Below are 18,214 nucleotides of genomic sequence, written 5' to 3'. Positions count from 1 at the left end.
TTGAATATTCATTCTTGTAAACATCAACAACTAAGTTACGTCAGGGCGGCCCTTCCTATCTCAAATAAACATGGATGATCGAAATAATCCTACAACCTCACTCTGACTATCCTGACCGTACTCCGCAGTCTTCATCATACGATACCTTTGTTATAATCAGAAGATAGTTGTGTCCTACGTGTGATGCAAACTTTTTTTTATTTTAGAGGGCGCTCGTACGCCTTATTCAAAGATAAATGAGAACTGTGTGGCGATTAATGCTGATATTGTTAAGGTCAGTGCAGAGAAACGGTTTCACGTTGAATGCAATACATATTAAGTGCATTTTTTTTAGATTGAATGTTAGTTTGTAATGTTGGACTATTTCGTTTTAGGCTAAATATATTATTATTTGTATATTTTTAAAACAAATATTTCGGTTGATTTTGATAAATCTGTTATTTGCTTCAGGAATACCGTAGTCAAGTTGTTCGTTAAAATTGTAAGGAATAATTCAAACAAACAGTAAATTAAAGTTTGGATGTTTCTAGTTCATCTCTAGTTCTTCAAAGGATTTAATCTGAAGAAAAATATCTGGTAGGTTGCAATCTTTATGTACTTAATTACTCTCATTAACCGACTTAAAACAAGAAACCTTAATTTGATTATTGCAATATAATTTTGAAAACTCTGAAGATTTTGGTAACATTCTTGATAAGTCAAACTTGGCTGCATTAATGTTAACAAACAGAGGAAAATGCCTTTTCATCGCTGAACTGTAAAGTAACGTTTGCTTCAGAGTAAATTCAGATAAATTAAGATACCAATAAACGGTGTAACAATGTATGCAGAGCGAAGGCATTGTATTTGCATGTTAGATAACACTAATGTATTTTATCGTGTAGTATTAGTCCAAAACGTTTATTTCTTATCGGCAGTTGTACGGCCACATTCACATGGTTAGATATATTGATAATATTATCAAAGGAGTTAACATAACATTGCTTGGTCGGAAAGAAATGAAGTTTCAAATTTACACACGAAAATGTTGTACTTTAAGTGTCATATTTTATAAAGTACAAATTCACTTTTTTTCAACTCCAGATGGTGTTAAAATGCAGTTAAAAATATTTGAGAGTAGAACAGACTCAAGTATAAATTAACCATACAGGTCCGTAAAACTGTACATACAAGGTTAATCAGAAGTTAGAACATGATCAGGTTTAACCATCGTTCCGGTCACATTAGTCTTCCACACTCATCCCGGTCCTGCTTCACTCTTGAAATGGATCGAATGTCGTTTACCGTAATATATTCATCTTGGAAAACAATGACTTCCGGCAAAATATCAGTCAAATTTGCTTCATGTATACTTGACTTTGGCAAGGCAATGTTCTTGGTAAGATATTGAACCACATGTGACCTAGGTACAATGTACCTTGTCCACGCCAAACTCACCCCCCCCCCCCACCTCCAGTCCAGTCTTGTCATGGTATACCGTGTGTGGTGATGCATATCTTACGCCCCAACAATTTATCATGGCGTCATATATGCTAGTGTGTCCAGATTTCCAGCCACCAGCACCGACTTACATTTCGTACTTTGATGGGTGTTCTGTTTGATTTGTTTATTAATTTAATGATTATAAACACGTAAAACAAGGAACAATCATTACCCTATCCTTGAAATTTGTATCAATTTGATACAACAATTTTGGCTTGGGATGAATTTCCACAATCTGTCAGCTGGCGGTATACCATAAACCGCGGTGTTAATGAGACGATATATCTCTTGTACTGCAAGACCACAAAATCACACCATGAAGGATGAAATAATCCATTTATATTACTGCCAGATATCAATATAGGTCAATGTTACGACCTTTAGAAACTGAGTCAAAGGGAGTGAAAACAAGAAAGGATTGAAATCTATGTTGAAAACAAGTCTTTGAAGCAAACCTTCAAATTCACGACAAAAAATAATATGTAAAATAGAAAAAGATATTGTCAACGATGTATTAATTAACATATTAGCATATATTGATAAGCATTATGACGTTGTCAATACATAGAAACATACATACGTGGTACCCAGTGCAGTTGAGGACGAACGGGGAAGGGAAATGGCATTGTACGGGAGAAATGAATTCAGTAAGAATGTAGAGGCCAGGGGTAACGGTACCATTGATATACCAGTTTATTAACTCATCTTTAATTTACCAAATGAAATTCATTGAGGAAGTTCATCTCGATTTAAGGTTAATACAATGGAGGGAATTCACAAGGAACACGACTCCCCACCCCCCACCCCACCCTGGCCTCGTGCGTGCAGAGACGTCAATCAGGCGCAGCGGAACGGAAAAATTATTGGGGGGGCTAATACGTGGAGACTATTTAAGCGGAACGCCACGATCGGTTGGCGCGGAGCGTACAAGAAAATTTGGGGTTTTTCAATCCCCACAGATGGCCGGAAACGGCACTTCCCGAGTGTTTTATGCTGCGAATACCTAGCCTTAAAACATGGGTCTCAAGCCTGCAATTTCTCAGATTGCACGTAAAAATCTGTAAAAACATTGTAATTTGTATATTCTATGGTGTTTTAAGAGAGTAGCTATTACTCGACGTGTACTGGCAAAGACGTTTTTGAGTGTAGTAAATTACTACTTGCAATTAAATGCAATGATGACAAGGGCGTCGGAAGCTATTTTTGATTGGTACGGCGGTTCAGAGTGTGGCCAACTATCATAATTATCGGAGGGAAGTTTGGTAGGTCAAACAACGCTACGCGCCACCATGGTTGGCGCGTAGCGTAATGGAGAAAATTTTGAAAATATGCCTCCCAGATTGCAGGAAATGGCACTTCCCGAGCTTGAAAATAAGACCCCTGCCATTCCAGAGTAGTCACATTTAGCCTACTTGCCGTCATCATTATTGAAAATTATTGAAACATATACCTCCGAGATTTTTTTTTCCAATTTTTAGTCCTACTTTTTTTCTTTTTTTTTTGCGTCATGAATATTGGTCCGGCGTTCGCCGGATCTGCCCGTACCGGCTCCGACGCCCCTGAATTAAATAAATGTCATAAGAAAAAACAGAAAGCATTTCTTAATGTCAACAAATGGGTAATTCCAAAACCATGTGCATTTGCAAACAAATTTCTATGACCTAGCACTGTCATCATGTCATGAATGCATGTACCCTATACAGTACAGGTGAAATGCTAAAACTGTGTTTTTGTTCGTTTAATAATTGATTGCGTTTAAACATAAAGCCATGTTCCACGCCTTGCGTGTACTCATAGTGTGAACGCAAATTTTGATGAGTGTAGCGTTTAGCTTATTACAAGAAGACGCGGTTGGGGTGACAATGTGGTCTATAGCCAGGGGACGGGTCGAGGGTCCCCCAGCATTTACTAAAATTATTACACCTATATAGTTTACGTGTGCATCGGACAGATCGACAAGTATGCATTGAAATATGGGCAGATGCACGTTTCGGAGTATTGGTAAATATTGGGGGGGGGGGGCTTATCATGCATTTGCCCCCTCAACTTTTTCATTGGGGGGGCTGAGCCCCCCCAAGCCCCCCCGGTTCCGCCGCCACTGACGTCAATGATCAACACAATGGATGTTGACAAGGAGAGATCATCGTATGTGGACGAGGAGTGAAATTCATTTCTTCTAGAAGAAAAAAACAAGGAAAGTTTAAAACCGTTTAAAATTCTGCCAAGAGACGATTCAGATATTGCCCAAAATACGCTATAAAATCAGTTAATGGTCACCAGATATCACATTGAGCAATATACTTAACGATCATTTTATTATACACTTTTGAATATATGGTAATAAGTTGCAAGTTAAGAATCTTTCAAAAGGCACTTGTTTCTAGAAAATGTTGGGATGAACTTGAAGAGAAAGTATAAATTTAAGGCACACAAGAGGTTGAAATTGCAAGTTAGTAAATATACTACATGTTACACAGAGATAACACTGTTGACAATATTTCTCTGATTAGTTTTCTTTTATTGCTTCCATTGACATTACAATATCAATACATATCAATAATTTCATGATAAGAATCTACGATATGAACTTATGATATAGTAACAGATAAATGGGATGAATAGGTTGTAATTATATTACAATGAGAGACCAGGATCGCCTCAAAGGGAACAATTGTGTTTGGTTGTAAACATTGTATATGTGTACAAGCATGCAGAAACGCGGAAGATACCAAGAACAATTACAAATAAAGGGATAATTATTTCCTTGGAAATATGTAATGTCATAAACATATACCGCAACGCAGTGATTTCTTACATATTTATATTTTAATCTGTATTTGTAGTTATGTAAATATACTCAGTTTTGCGGGACAGTGCTTGGGTTATATTGGTAAACTTTATGGCTTCATAACATCCAATTGGGGTAAAGCAAATACGACAAAAACTACATTACAATGAAGTGATCATGAATATTCATTAATCATCAATCAACATCATAATAAGAAGGAGCAAAGTAACGATACCAAATAATGAAAAATGTGTATGGAGAGCCGATCATTGCATTAAAGGTTCATGTTAAATATATAGAACATTATCTTCGTTATTATCATTATCATGTATTGTCATGTTATCTAACTCTAATACGTCAGTCACGTGTTCCTATTGTCTTCAAAGAAACATAATTAGAGATCATAATCATAGAACAAAGAACTGTATTGAAAAGCAAATAATCTCATTGTTATTAATTAATGTCTAAGACAATGTTTTAGTATGATTTTGAGTAACACAATCAATGGTATAACGGTAGACAGCTAGTCTTTGTTATTATGATAACATTTAACAATATTCTTCTAATATTCACTGGATTACGCGTAAGTAATATCAAAGATTAATTCATAAAATAGAAATAGGAGGGAAGAAAGAAAGCAACTAAATCTTGAAAGAAAGTAAAATTAATAACTGGATGAAGTAGAATGCAATCTAACAATTAATGACAAAATATAACAATAATAAGAGCAAGTATTAGTTAGTCTTAGAAATATAAATCGAAGAAAAATATCGGAATATAAAGAAATAAAGAAGATCTGCAATAAAAATGAAACCAGTAGAATCATTTATTAGGCGCATTAGAGTATTTACAATACAGAGCCGATCTTTGTATTTAAGGATTACTTGACACACACTTAATATTATCAGCTTTACTACGCCAACATTGTGTAATGCTAAAACAATAACTGTTTAACGTTCTGCTTATATACCTTCTAAACAAGGCTTTATATGGAGCAATTAATGAAGGCAAAATGTAATATTTCAAAACTTATTCAAACCGAGTCTTTTATAGAAACGATATCTCCAAGTTCAAATGTAATTTTTCTCGAATGCGTAAAGTGACCTAAAGTGACTTGCTCGTCGATAGCTTACCTATCATATAATATTAAAATGATCGATAGCTTACCTATCACATCATATTAACATGATCGATAGCTTACCTATCATGTTATATTAAAATGATCGATAGCTTACTATCATGTATTATTAAAATGATCGAATGCTTACCTATCACATACTATTTAAATCATTGCTAATTTACCTATCACACAATATCGATAGCTTACCTAAACCTTAATTATTAAAATGATCGATAGCTTACCTATCACATAATATTAAAATGATCGATAGCTTACCAATCACATAATATTAAAACTCTCGATAGCTTACCTATCATGTAATATTAAAATGATCGATAGCTTACCTATCAAATATTATTTAAATGATGGATTGCTACCTATCACATCATATTTAAATGATCGATGGCTTACCAATCACATAATATTAAAATGATCGATTGCTTACCTATCACATAATATTACAATGATCGATGGCTTACCAATCACATAATATCGATAGCTTACCTATCACATAATATTAAAATGATCGATAGCTTACCTATCACATAATATTAAAATGATCGATTGCTTACCTATCACATAATATTACAATGATCGATGGCTTACCAATCACATAATATCGATAGCTTACCTATCACATAATATTAAAATGACTGATTTCTTACCTATCATATAATATTAAAATGATCGATGGCTTACCAATCACATAATATCCATAGCTTACCTATCACATACTATTAAAATGATATAGCTTACCTATCACATAATATTAAAATGATTGATTGCTTACCTATTACATAATATTAAAATGATCGATAGCTTACCTATCACATAATATTAAAATGATTGATGGCTTACCAATCACATAATATCGATAGCTTACATATCACATACTATTCAAATGATGTAGCTTACCAATCACATAATATCGATAGCTTACCTATCACATAATATTCAAATGATGTAGCTTAACTATCACATAATATTAAAATGATCAATAGCTTACCTATCAAATACTATTTAAACGAATGATTGCTTACCTATCACATAATATTAAAATGATTTAATATTATGTGATAGGTAAGCTATCGATCATTTTAATATTACATGATAGATAAGCTATCGATAATGTTAATAATGTGTGATAGGTTAGCTAACGATCATTTTAATATTATGTGATAGGTAAGCTATCGATCATTTAAATATTATGTGATTGGTAAGCTACCGATCATTTTAATATTAAGGTTTAGGTAAGCTTACCAATCACATAATATCCATAGCTTACCTATCACATACTATTAAAATGATATAGCTTACCTATCACATAATATTAAAATGATTGATTGCTTACCTATCACATAATATTAAAATGATCGATAGCTTACCTATCACATAATATTAAAATGTTGATGGCTTACCAATCACATAATATCGATAGCTTACCTATCACATACTATTCAAATGATGTAGCTTACCTATCACATAATATTAAAATGATTGATTGCTTACCTATCACATAATATTAAAATGATCGATAGCTTACCTATCACATAATATTAAAATGTTGATGGCTTACCAATCACATAATATCGATAGCTTACCTATCACATACTATTCAAATGATGTAGCTTACCTATCACATAATATTTAAATGATCAATAGCTTACCTATCAAATACTATTTATATGATTGATTGCTTACCTATCACATAATATTAAAATGATCGATAGCTTACCTATCACATAATATCAATAGCTAACCTATCACATAATGTTACAATGATCGATGGCTTACCAATCACATAATATCGATAGCTTACCAATCACATAATATTACAATGATCGATAGCTTACCTATCACATAATATTACAATGATCGATGGCTTACCAATCACATAATATCGATAGCTTACCTATCACATAATATTAAGTAATCGTTGGGTTTGATTCTCCTTTAATATCACAAACAAGTAGAAAATTTAAATGATGGAGTAAAATAAAAACCTGAAGGAAATAATGAAATCGAAAAATGAAACACAGAGAGCATACCATTATATTTAATGTTTACTTAATGTACAGAACATTATCAGCGTTATTATCTCTTTCAATCTTGATATATTGTGTTAGCTCACGTGATCGTATTGTCTTAACAAACGAGGCTCTATTTAGAACTATAGTAACATCGGGAGTTAAATGAAGACGATAAAATACTAACAAGAGTCCAACGGTCACTATGGTTACTTGAATAGTGGAATAATAAAGTGTAGTAACCATCACCCAAATGTCATAATATTAACCAACAACTGTATACCAAGTCTGGCTACAATCTGAATTCAGGTTGCGGAGTTATTTTAATGTAAAACTCCTTAGGTTTGATCCAATAATCTCATTAATATTCATACGGTCAACGCCAAAACAATAGGGCACACCTTCTTACTAAAAAACATGTACATAAAGCAAGTATGAAAAGTATCCATTACTCCATTGGAAATGTACATCCAATATTTCTTTTTCAAAATGAGGATTCAATAAAATATGAATATACTACAGTCATTTGGGTATTAATATCTTCAAATCCCCGGAAGCAAAGTTGTAACCCTATACAATCCAATGTCATATCAAGAGAATTAAACATAGGAATAAACAGAACATTTGCTATCAGTGTGATGTAACTATGACGTAACACCTGTTTGCTTCAAGTTCACTTATATTATTACAAATTGTGACAATTTAAGCTATCGATATCTCGAAAATGTAAGGTAGGAATTGGATGCTTATTATATGATTAGTCAAATAAATTTCCCCAGAGCTATCCTTTTAAGATTTGTCACGTCATCCTATTGTCTTCATGTTAAGAACGATTAAACATTGGAACAGAAAGAAATGAAGAAATGCTGGCTTAGAACAAACATATCACAGATATTAATTAATATCACCTCTAAGTTCTCGTAGATCGATTTTAATAACACAATGGTATTGTAGATAACCAATGTATGTCATTTAGTCTTTACATTGACACACTTAATGTGACTCTACTCGTGTGAGATTTAGGACATTACGTAACCGATACGTCACAGTTTAAATCAAAATTAGTAAAAGTAGGAACGAAGAAAACCACAGAAAAGTTGAATCACGCAATCCTAGTTACTGAATGTATGTGGATACAGTATGTACAGATTTTATCCAATGCATTCCAAACATGTCTGCTTAAAAATAGGTTAGAAGTATTAACAGAATTAGTCGTTATTTTTATGGTCTAAGTAGTAAAGTGCTTGTCGGGGAATGAGGTGGGGGTGGGGATCGAAGATAGGGGTCTCGAGTTGGGATGAATCATATCATTACAATTGGACCAATGAAGGGTGTTATACCCTGCACCGAGGAGTGCATGGATGCTGAGAACAGGTCACCAGCAATACTTGACCAAGGACACACGAGGAAGTGAAACCTCTTTCTTCAGTTACGCAAGTAACAAAGACTTTGTTACATAATGGGGGCAAAGAAAATTAAAACATAATGCACATTACAGTTTAATTCCCATTATACAATAAGCGTGCTGGTGGTGGTGCAAATGACTAACATATACAATTACTTGGTCACCAATATAGAGGGTACGTCATTTATGCCCTCCTACACCCCCCCCCCCCTGTCCATACACACAAATAATAAGATAGGGATGTATAGTCTCATATACTGATGACGTAGTGGTTGATGGATGACGTCATTAGAACCTTGATTGGTTCTTAGTAATTTGATGTTGGCTTGAAGAGCAAACACGTTTAGAGTTAGAAGAGAAAGTAAATGTGAATAGTTTTGTAGGTAATAAAACGTAAGGAATAACTTGTTGTACACTTTACAATACTAAGTAGCCTGTATGGTCATGCAATGTATCGAATCTTTGATTGGAGTTCTGTGTAGTATTTGGAGTTATCAACAGTTTACAAAGTTAACCTAATCTCTTGACAGGATGGAGTAGGAATCTACTAAACACCCCACCCCTTCTCCGAATATAAAAAAAAAAGCAATAAATTTAAATTATGTACGCTACCTGTGGTTAACCCCGTCTGAAAGGTGGGTAATATCGAGGACGAGATTCTCATAGTTACTCATTCTTTCTAACATGTACTTCTCTGTTATCGTTTTGTTTTAAATTTCATTGAGCTAAATTCAAAAGATATAACTAGTCAATTTGTTAATTGTTTCTTCAACTTGATAATCAATGACGCCATCATACTTTTTAATTGGTTGGCGAAAATGAAGGCGCTGTCTCTCAATATGAGATAGATCGTGGACAGTGAAGCATATACATCAGAGTCAGAAATGGTCACAAGATAACATGCATCTCCCTATCGCCCACCCCTCTAGTCCCCCGAACGACAGCAACGTGACTTCCAAAACATAAAAGGTTACATTTGTACACTTTAGCGCACAAAACTAAGTTGTTTAACATGAAGCATATTAAAGGATGACTTTAATCACAACATTAATGTTGTTTTGTCGTAGACCACTGGCATTCAGTCTAGGTTGCTTTTGCTATAACATTTTGTTTAATTTTGAGACAAGTTACTTTGAACAACTGAGTTAAAGGTAACTGGTCTTTATAATATAATACGGAGACAGTTATATCAGTCCATCAAATACATCACAGCACTCAATGGGATGAGAAGACTTTATGGCCTCAAATAAAATGTTAACATTGAAGTACAAATTCTACACGGATAAATGATGATGAAAATTATCTAAATATGCTCTGGTGTAAGAGCGAAATTACAAAACTTGATTTGCTGATTTATTCAAATGTATAAATCACATTATTAACATGAATATTTAGGCCTGTTCTAAGGGGCTGACGTCATCATCAATTTAGCATTACAGGAGTATTCCAGACATTAATCTTAAAAACCAGAAAAGCTGAAGAAACATTAATAACACTCCTTTTTGTGTACTATAACATTTAAAGACTGAAATTCTGAATAAAGCAATCATTTAAAACAAAATGTAAATTGAACAGTTATCTTTCAAATTTTACTTCTTTATTGTATATGGAATTATTAATATTATTGTACAACTTAATCTCTTTACAATATCCATTCGCAATTAATGTAAAAGTTACAATCTTCATCAAGTCACCATTCCATTGTCTTGAGAATATAGGCATTTGATGACGTCACAATCACACTAGACTAATTGCATGTGTATTATACTGGAGCTATATACAGTATCTGGCGCTGTTTGAAGTATTTGGGAGATTTTAACAGTTTACAACCTAAATCTTTATTAGATCCTTCCTCACTGAAATAACTGCCACCGTTTTGAGGATTGAGTGAATGACGTCACAGTCCTTCTGCTGATTGGCGACCCCAGCTGAACATGCATTGAGCTGTAATATAAAGATGAAATGATATATATATATATATATATATATATATATATATATATATATATATATATATATATATATTAGGTACATTTTTTATATAAATAATGGGTCGAGGAAAAGTCTTATCAGTAGAACAATGGGGAAGTAATACCTAGACAATCCCCCCCCCCCCTCCCACGCTGGAACAAGTGCCAGCAAAACCATGAGCCAAAAATAAGTACATAAAACACCGCGACCTGGGAAACAAGCGAACGACCGGTATGAAGTTGCCCTCTTTGAGCACATAATCAAATGGCGGCGCCCTCTCCTACGCCCTTGTTTTTCTCGTATGTAGGTCTACACATGAATTGCACATTTACATTCTTCTAACTTCAACGAAGGAATTCAATTGCTCTGTAAGTATACTTTACAACCCTAATTATTGATGTTATGTAAAAGGAGATAATTTGTTACAAAAGACGAATTTGGAGGAAACGAATGGAGCAATATAATGCTCTTAAACATGTTTGTGTTTTAGAAAACAGTATCGTGACCGGCTGACCTTGACATTTATTCTGTCTGTTAATTCATGAACCTGTATTTCATTTCTCCCCTTCCTGATACCACATCACATCTTTTAAATATTCCATTTTACGTCCCTAATTAGGTTACATATGCCAAACAGCTGACAAGCCATGACCTTGCTCAGATTTAACTCTCTTCTTTTCCATAGATTCTATTATTTTCTGTTTGTCATCAATGGAGTGACGTCACCATATCGCACGTTGTCGTTTTCGTTATTAAACTTTCAATGTTTTCTGGCAGTTTTTGTCCCTGTTAGTATCAAAGGAGGACTCACGATAATCTCTCATTTTGTCCGATAAAATTAATCATATAATGAGGAAGGCTTGAATTATATACCAATCGTTATAATAACCGTTTTAGTAATAACACACATGTTAGCAGATACATAAACGTATCTTTTTGAAGTTATAGCCTTCTTACGCCTAAGCAGCGGAAAAGGAAGGTTGTGTAGATCTAACATTATTGCAATAATGAACAGATACTCTTATTTCTGATAATGGAAGGAACTTATCACTCATCATCATACCTTTAATTAGGGATCAGCTTGGTTATTGAAACAATATAATAAAACCAATTACAGTTGAAGCAGATAATATAAGTGTCAAGATAAGGTATGAAAATTACAGATATAGGAATAAAAAATTTGGTTAATGATGGAGATTTATATTTAGATTTTACAATTAAAAGTAACATACATAATCACTGTTAACAAATACACTGGTAATTACTAAGGTAGAGAGTATTTAGCTGTATTGACTTACAGTTACTGTACTTGAGCCTTGCCAGGTTTCTCTTGTAACTCTCCTCATCGAACCCCCTATACAAGAGGGAAAAGTATAAGCAATGAATATGTATAAGATAACACAACAACTAAGACAATGCAGTATATTTAAATGTTGTAAATATTCATTATATGCAGCCATATAAGAAGTGTTATTTCAAAGATAATGGATTCATGTCACAACAAACTAAATTTTACTTCTTGTTAAACTCATTTTGCATGTTTTTAAATGTATTGACTATTTTGTTCCTGTGTATGATTATTTCAGTTATCATTTTAGGGATTTCTAACGAGAACATTCTCTGAATATTTTAGTACTGAATAGATATACATATGAAGGCTAAATTCATGAAACCAAGGTCACTAATGATGTGGTCGCTTTCATTCCATGCTTGAAAAGACTCCTTTGTGAAGGTTGGATTCAATAAAGTTAGACTGTTTGATTGAAATAGTGACAATAAGTATATAAATAACAAAAATGAATAGTAAATGTCAACAAATATTGACTGAGATATATTCCTCTCCCAATATATAAACGTGATTTATGTGTAAAAGTACACTAATCTCCACACCCCATCCTCTTCCCTACTGGTAACAATAAATGACCTATTCAAGGGATTTCCCCGTCATATCACTATGACTCAAACAATATAACCCAATGCACTATCACATTATTACCTAGTGAAAGTTTCCGTCATGTTTTAACACCAAACCAATTCACACAGAGATTACGGTAACTACTGTTAAACTAAAAGTTTATTTCCAGAGTTAAAACTGGATCGTGCTAATATATCTGATAAATTGGTAGCATTTGCTATTACGATTTCAATAAGAACTGAGGATATGTGTCATCCTAACAAATAAACTGGATTTGTTGGGATTACACATATCCTGAGTTCTTATACTGTAATCCTCACAGAACATGCTACCGATTTATAGCACGATCCAGTTGTTAGTGTGGTACAAATGATTTGCAGTAGTTACTGTGTTCTTTGTTTATATCGGGTGTAACACTGGTCTCGTCAACTGGAGTCGCCATTTTCATATGAGCGGCAGGGCCTAACATTCTACTCATTATGAAGTCCGACAATTCATTCTAATTTTGATATAACCGTTACATAACTTGTATTCATTCATACTTAGTAAAGATTCCTAAAACCTATTGGTCCATTCAGGTCAGCTGACCGTGGTTAATCCTGTAAGTAACGCACGGTAAAATTGCGGGGCATCACTTTAATAAATCTTTGGTTATATGTAACCAAAAATGTTTTGTTTTATGATTTTTCCCCCACACAAATGGTAGTGTATGAATGAACGGGATTAATGCACTCCGGGTGTTAAAGCTATCGCTGGATGCACTCGGGCTCCGTTACGCTCCGCCCTCGTGCATCGCTTGCATTATCCCCCGATCGTGCATTAATCCTGTGAGTAACGCACGTTAGACCGTTGATTAACCCCTTATTCATGTCACTTACCATTCCTCTTTAGTCTTTCTGAATGTAACTGAGTTTGATCTTTCATGTTTGAAACCCATTGGATCAAATGTTTTGTATTAATGTGAAATTACCATGCTCGACCGGGGTCTGTTCTCATGTTTTGTAATGTTGTCACTTGTGTTATCATTAGCACCTATTACTTTCAGTGGAGGAATATTAACAATTAAGACTTTAATTATTAATACATATAATGGTGTAAAATGCACTGTCGTATTGTTTCTTTCTTTGTATTTGCTAGCGATACCTTGTTCTCCAAAACTATAATTTTATCAAGGATAAGTCATTTAGATTTGAGGTCGATGGTGATATAAAAACCAGTCTCGATAACTCGGTTCATTGTCCAAGGTTAGAGATGGTGAAAGGTTGGTTGGGGGGGGGGGGAGGGGGGTAGGGGAGTGGTTAAGACTCATACCGATGGTCAGTGGTGCTGAAAGTGCTGCACTGTGTGTGTTTACACGATGTAAGAGCACGCTTAAAGACCGGCTATTCAGACGCATTGTTGGACACGGGGGCATATTGCCTACGAAGTCGTAAAACTCATGCAATTGCTTTTTTAATGTACTCCCGGGACCCCAATGCGAAAGTAATTCCTATTAATGTTTTGTTAAAATTATTCGCGATCATAATACACTCACATTCTCTTCCGCAGCATACGGACATATGTGGTTACCATAGTACCATTGTCTGAAAGCCTGGCTGTTTGCAGATACTAGGCCTATAGTAACAGTTAGGCTTGACCTCGACTTCATCTAGCTCGATTTAATTGACAGAGAAATTGATGAAACTGAATAAAAGACCACGATGTGTTTGTTTTTAGTAAAGAGAACCGATTACTGATATTCATGTTTATATCTTACACAATGTGTTTGGCCAAAGAGTATCAAACTCAAAACCATTGAAAACGGGAAATTGAAAGCCAGATTCCTTTCTTATAAGACTTGGATAATTTCTTACACATGTGTTAGGTTTATCAACATAAAAGTAAAACCAGCTAGCAAGCTAGTCACAGCGCCTACCACAAACTAAACTTAAACATTATGCTGATATGTATGTTGTGGGAAAATGCATGACGTAATCCCTCAGATGTTCGTGATCCCTGAGATACTGAAATATTAACATTTAATATTTTTTTCTAGTTTCCTTATATTTGGTATCGCAACAGCTTGGTATGCATACATTCCACAGGGAATGGTTTCTACCCCGAGTTCGTCATTTTATGCTACAGAGGACGCCCTCGTATATCACGATGAATAATATTGATGCTTTAACCCAACGGATACCCACACAACCAGTGGCGTAGGAAGGTACTTTGAGTGGGGGGGGGGGCTGAAGGCTGATGGCCGGCCTGGGGGAGGGGTCTAAGATTTGGATTTTTTTGCATTTCCAGGTGGCCTCAGATGCAATTTGGTGCAATATAGCACACTTCAACACCCACTCCATTTTGTAAACTTAATTTTGTATTTTCAGCTGGCCTTAGATGCAATTTGGTGCTCCAAATGAGATTTTTTTCTCATTTGGAAATGAAAAAGGGGTTTTCTGACTTGCGGAGCGGGGGGGCGGAATGATACTTCCGCCCCTCCACATTTTTCACTGGGGGGAGATAACCCTGGTCCGCTCTGTTGGTACTCTAATTATACCAACAAAGCGGACCAGGTTATATCTTCAATTTCAATAATCAATATCTTACTGGTTACCGGTTATGTGGTTACTTATATACGAAGATGCGTCCTCATCCATTCCCCACCCGCCCTTATTCCCAGAGAATGATTCTAATATTTAATATTTAAATATCAAATAATATCGAAGAATATGAGCGATTTAAGTATAGACCTCTAAAGTTAGCCCTTATTTGTGAAGAGAAAATTACTATGATAACACTGTTGAATGTTCACCTAACATTATGTTTTAATAAAGGTTACTTTTAAGGTGTTATTGTTACTTCCTTTCAGAGTAAATAACCCGTGAAAATTTATTTCGCGAAAAAAGGCACGAACAAAGGATTTAATATCATAAATCCAAAAATGGTCTTTTATAACCTTTTCGAATTATTATCTACACATCAGCAAAGTTAAGGAAAAAAAAATCATGAAGCATATGGTTGGGGTGGGGGTCGTGGGGGTCGTGGGTGTGTGGTGTTGAAGGCTGACATTTTTAAGGCGATATTCCAACTTTGTTTTAGTGAGTTGTTGGCTTGTAACGCTCCATAACATCTGACTAAACCTTTAGTATTTAAAAGTCTATCCGTTTCTTTGTTTAACATTTCTTTGACTGTGTGTGCGGAAGTAAGATCCCTTAGACCTCATCTAAACTTGACATTGAGAACAGTGCTATCACCATTACGAGATATAAAATTGTAACTGGCCTAAATTCCCTGTTCCATATACGTCAATTATAAATCTTTTCCCCCTGATGAGAAACAAAGTACCATATTCTTTTGTCTTAGTTCTTTGTTCCACATTAATTAATACCTCTTTGATTGTTACTAAATTATCGTTACTTATTAACAGGAACATGAATCTAAGTCTCTCTTACCTCTTCTCCTGGTAGATTGCCATCTTCGTCAGAGACCTGAAAGGAAAAGAAATATTATATTCATGAGATTTTGAAATAGATTTTCAGGAAAATATAATATGGCGAAGCAAAAAATATACAAGTTAGAATGATATATATTCAGAAATATCACAGTAAACTATTCCTGGCAGGTAATCGCACATCTACATTGAACACCCTAAACTCAATACAGGAGACAGACTTGTCAATGTAAGATGCACGGACTGAATAACATGAGTATAAACATCAGCAATATAGGGAAGACATAGTTAGTTTTAAAACCGTCATCAAACACTGTGTGACGTAATCAAACACTGAGTGCCGTCATCAAACACTGAGTGCCGTCATTAAACACTGAGTGACGTCATAATGATGAACTTCTCACGAGAAAGGGAAAATGGCAGTATTCAAAGATAGACCCCCAGAACATCGTGGTTGGATCGATGTAACGGCAAAAATAAAGCAAAATATTGGTTGGCCCACAACGCATCATATTGGTTAACCCCCCCCCACCCTTTCGTCTTAGATATTCTGTTTCTATCGTATTGTTGATTGTGTAGAGATATCCATGCAAGTTTGGAAAATCCAGTTGTATGATGAACACATAAAATAAGAGACACAAGGGGAGAATAAAATAGACTACTGTAGATCTGTTAACATTAAAAAATATCATGAAATATAATAAACCCTGCACAGATTTTTTCTTTTAAATTTACCCTGGGTGTGTGTATGTTTAATTGGAAGTTTGCACATGCGCACATAATCAGTTTTCCAATAGTTGACACTCTCTGTTCAACGTTAGGCAATGAACATTTAAACCAGGAAGCGACGGTCTGTAAATTAAGGAATATTTAGAATGACCGATACGCCATGTGTGTCTGTAAGACTAGTATTGGCAGAAACCGCGTGAGCTCGACATTGCTGTGTCTCTATGTATTAGCTGGACTTGGTTTGAGTTGCTCATATACTCAGTAGAACTCTGTTCGGACTCGAGAGTGCCATACTCGAACCATGGAGCTATTATAGCTCCATGCTCGAACCAAGTGGTCTCGGACTCGGCTTGGAAAAAGGAATAATTTGACTCTACTACATCAGAGTGTTTCTTATACTATAAGATACAGACATATAGAATGGTTCTGATGGCAAGAGTACTAATAACAATAGGAACCATGTGAGGATACAAGGCCCGGATGTTGCATTATATTGTCGTCAGCACTTGAATATAATTATGAAGATACAATAGTTAATTCGTCGGGTGGGCAACTTTTCAAAATCAACCACATTACTAGGTACTTTGAACCCCCCCCCCCCCCTCTCCTCCCATTCGGGCCCAAGCTACTTCGAGGTACTATTTTTGTATTTGTTTTATTTAGCCGTTATTCAAAAGACTAAATCTACAAGTATTTAAAACTACTATTAGTTCAGATTCACCGTTGAATTTGTTTGTATCATAATGCTGCTTATTCATACTACTGTGCATACAGTGGATGGTACAAAACGACGTTTCTTGAAAATGAAATAAAAACCTTCAATTTAATCTTTTAATTAAACTATTGAGTAGTTCACCTCTCTTTTAATATTCCTAGTATGTTCAAGTACCTCAAGTTGATGAAACCTACCTAACAATCCATTTGTTAGTTTCGAGTTAAACCCAGATACGTCCTTTCATATATAAGCCTGATAGGACGTACACATGCAGTCACGTATATATACATTTATCTAAATCATTAATGAAATATAATCAATATGGATCCCTCAAATCGCATTACAACTCAAACTACTAGAACCGAGTAACATTTAATGATTGTTTTATTGCTGCGTGCAGGGACGTCAGACGTAAAGATTCTAGAGGTGAAATTTATCCATCGAGATTTTCACCAATAAAACATTTTAAGACTGGGACGGTGTGGAAGAGAGACACTGGAAGCACGATAGATTCATTTCGTTTTATATGTTTTTATCTGTCTGAATATTCTCTCCTTGAATGTTCATTGATTCACAAAACAATAACTTCTATAATGAGAGCACATAGGAGTCTACATACAGAGAAAGAAGGA

At 34.8% G+C, this 18,214-nt stretch overlaps 3 protein-coding genes across 25 annotated transcripts in view; 1 reads left to right on the top strand and 2 right to left on the bottom strand.

Annotated features, from left to right (window-relative positions):
• Positions 1-18,214, top strand: part of LOC139970082 (uncharacterized) — an 892,672-nt gene that overhangs the window by 210,716 nt on the left and 663,742 nt on the right. The gene's annotated exons all lie outside the window — the stretch shown is intronic.
• The window catches only part of LOC139970035 (NLR family CARD domain-containing protein 4-like), a 545,770-nt gene that overhangs the window by 371,335 nt on the left and 156,221 nt on the right, over positions 1-18,214 (bottom strand). The window lies entirely within an intron of this gene.
• LOC139970054 (uncharacterized) overlaps positions 3,980-18,214 on the bottom strand; it is a 116,541-nt gene continuing 102,306 nt past the window's right edge. For all 3 annotated transcript variants that reach the window (XM_071975668.1, XM_071975669.1, XM_071975670.1), the window contains exons 9-12: positions 16,141-16,175; positions 12,092-12,147; positions 7,244-10,766; positions 3,980-7,150 (exon numbers count right to left, since the gene is read on the bottom strand). In XM_071975668.1, coding sequence (XP_071831769.1) covers positions 10,720-10,766; positions 12,092-12,147; positions 16,141-16,175 — 138 coding nt within the window. In that variant the 3' untranslated portion in view covers positions 3,980-7,150; positions 7,244-10,719. The remainder of the gene's footprint in view (positions 7,151-7,243; positions 10,767-12,091; positions 12,148-16,140; positions 16,176-18,214) is intronic.

This window comes from Apostichopus japonicus, chromosome 7 (genome assembly GCF_037975245.1).
Source record: "Apostichopus japonicus isolate 1M-3 chromosome 7, ASM3797524v1, whole genome shotgun sequence".
NCBI classification, from domain to species: domain Eukaryota; kingdom Metazoa; phylum Echinodermata; class Holothuroidea; order Aspidochirotida; family Stichopodidae; genus Apostichopus; species Apostichopus japonicus.
Note: the sequence above shows the minus strand (reverse complement) of the source record. Positions and strands in the feature narration are given on the sequence as shown.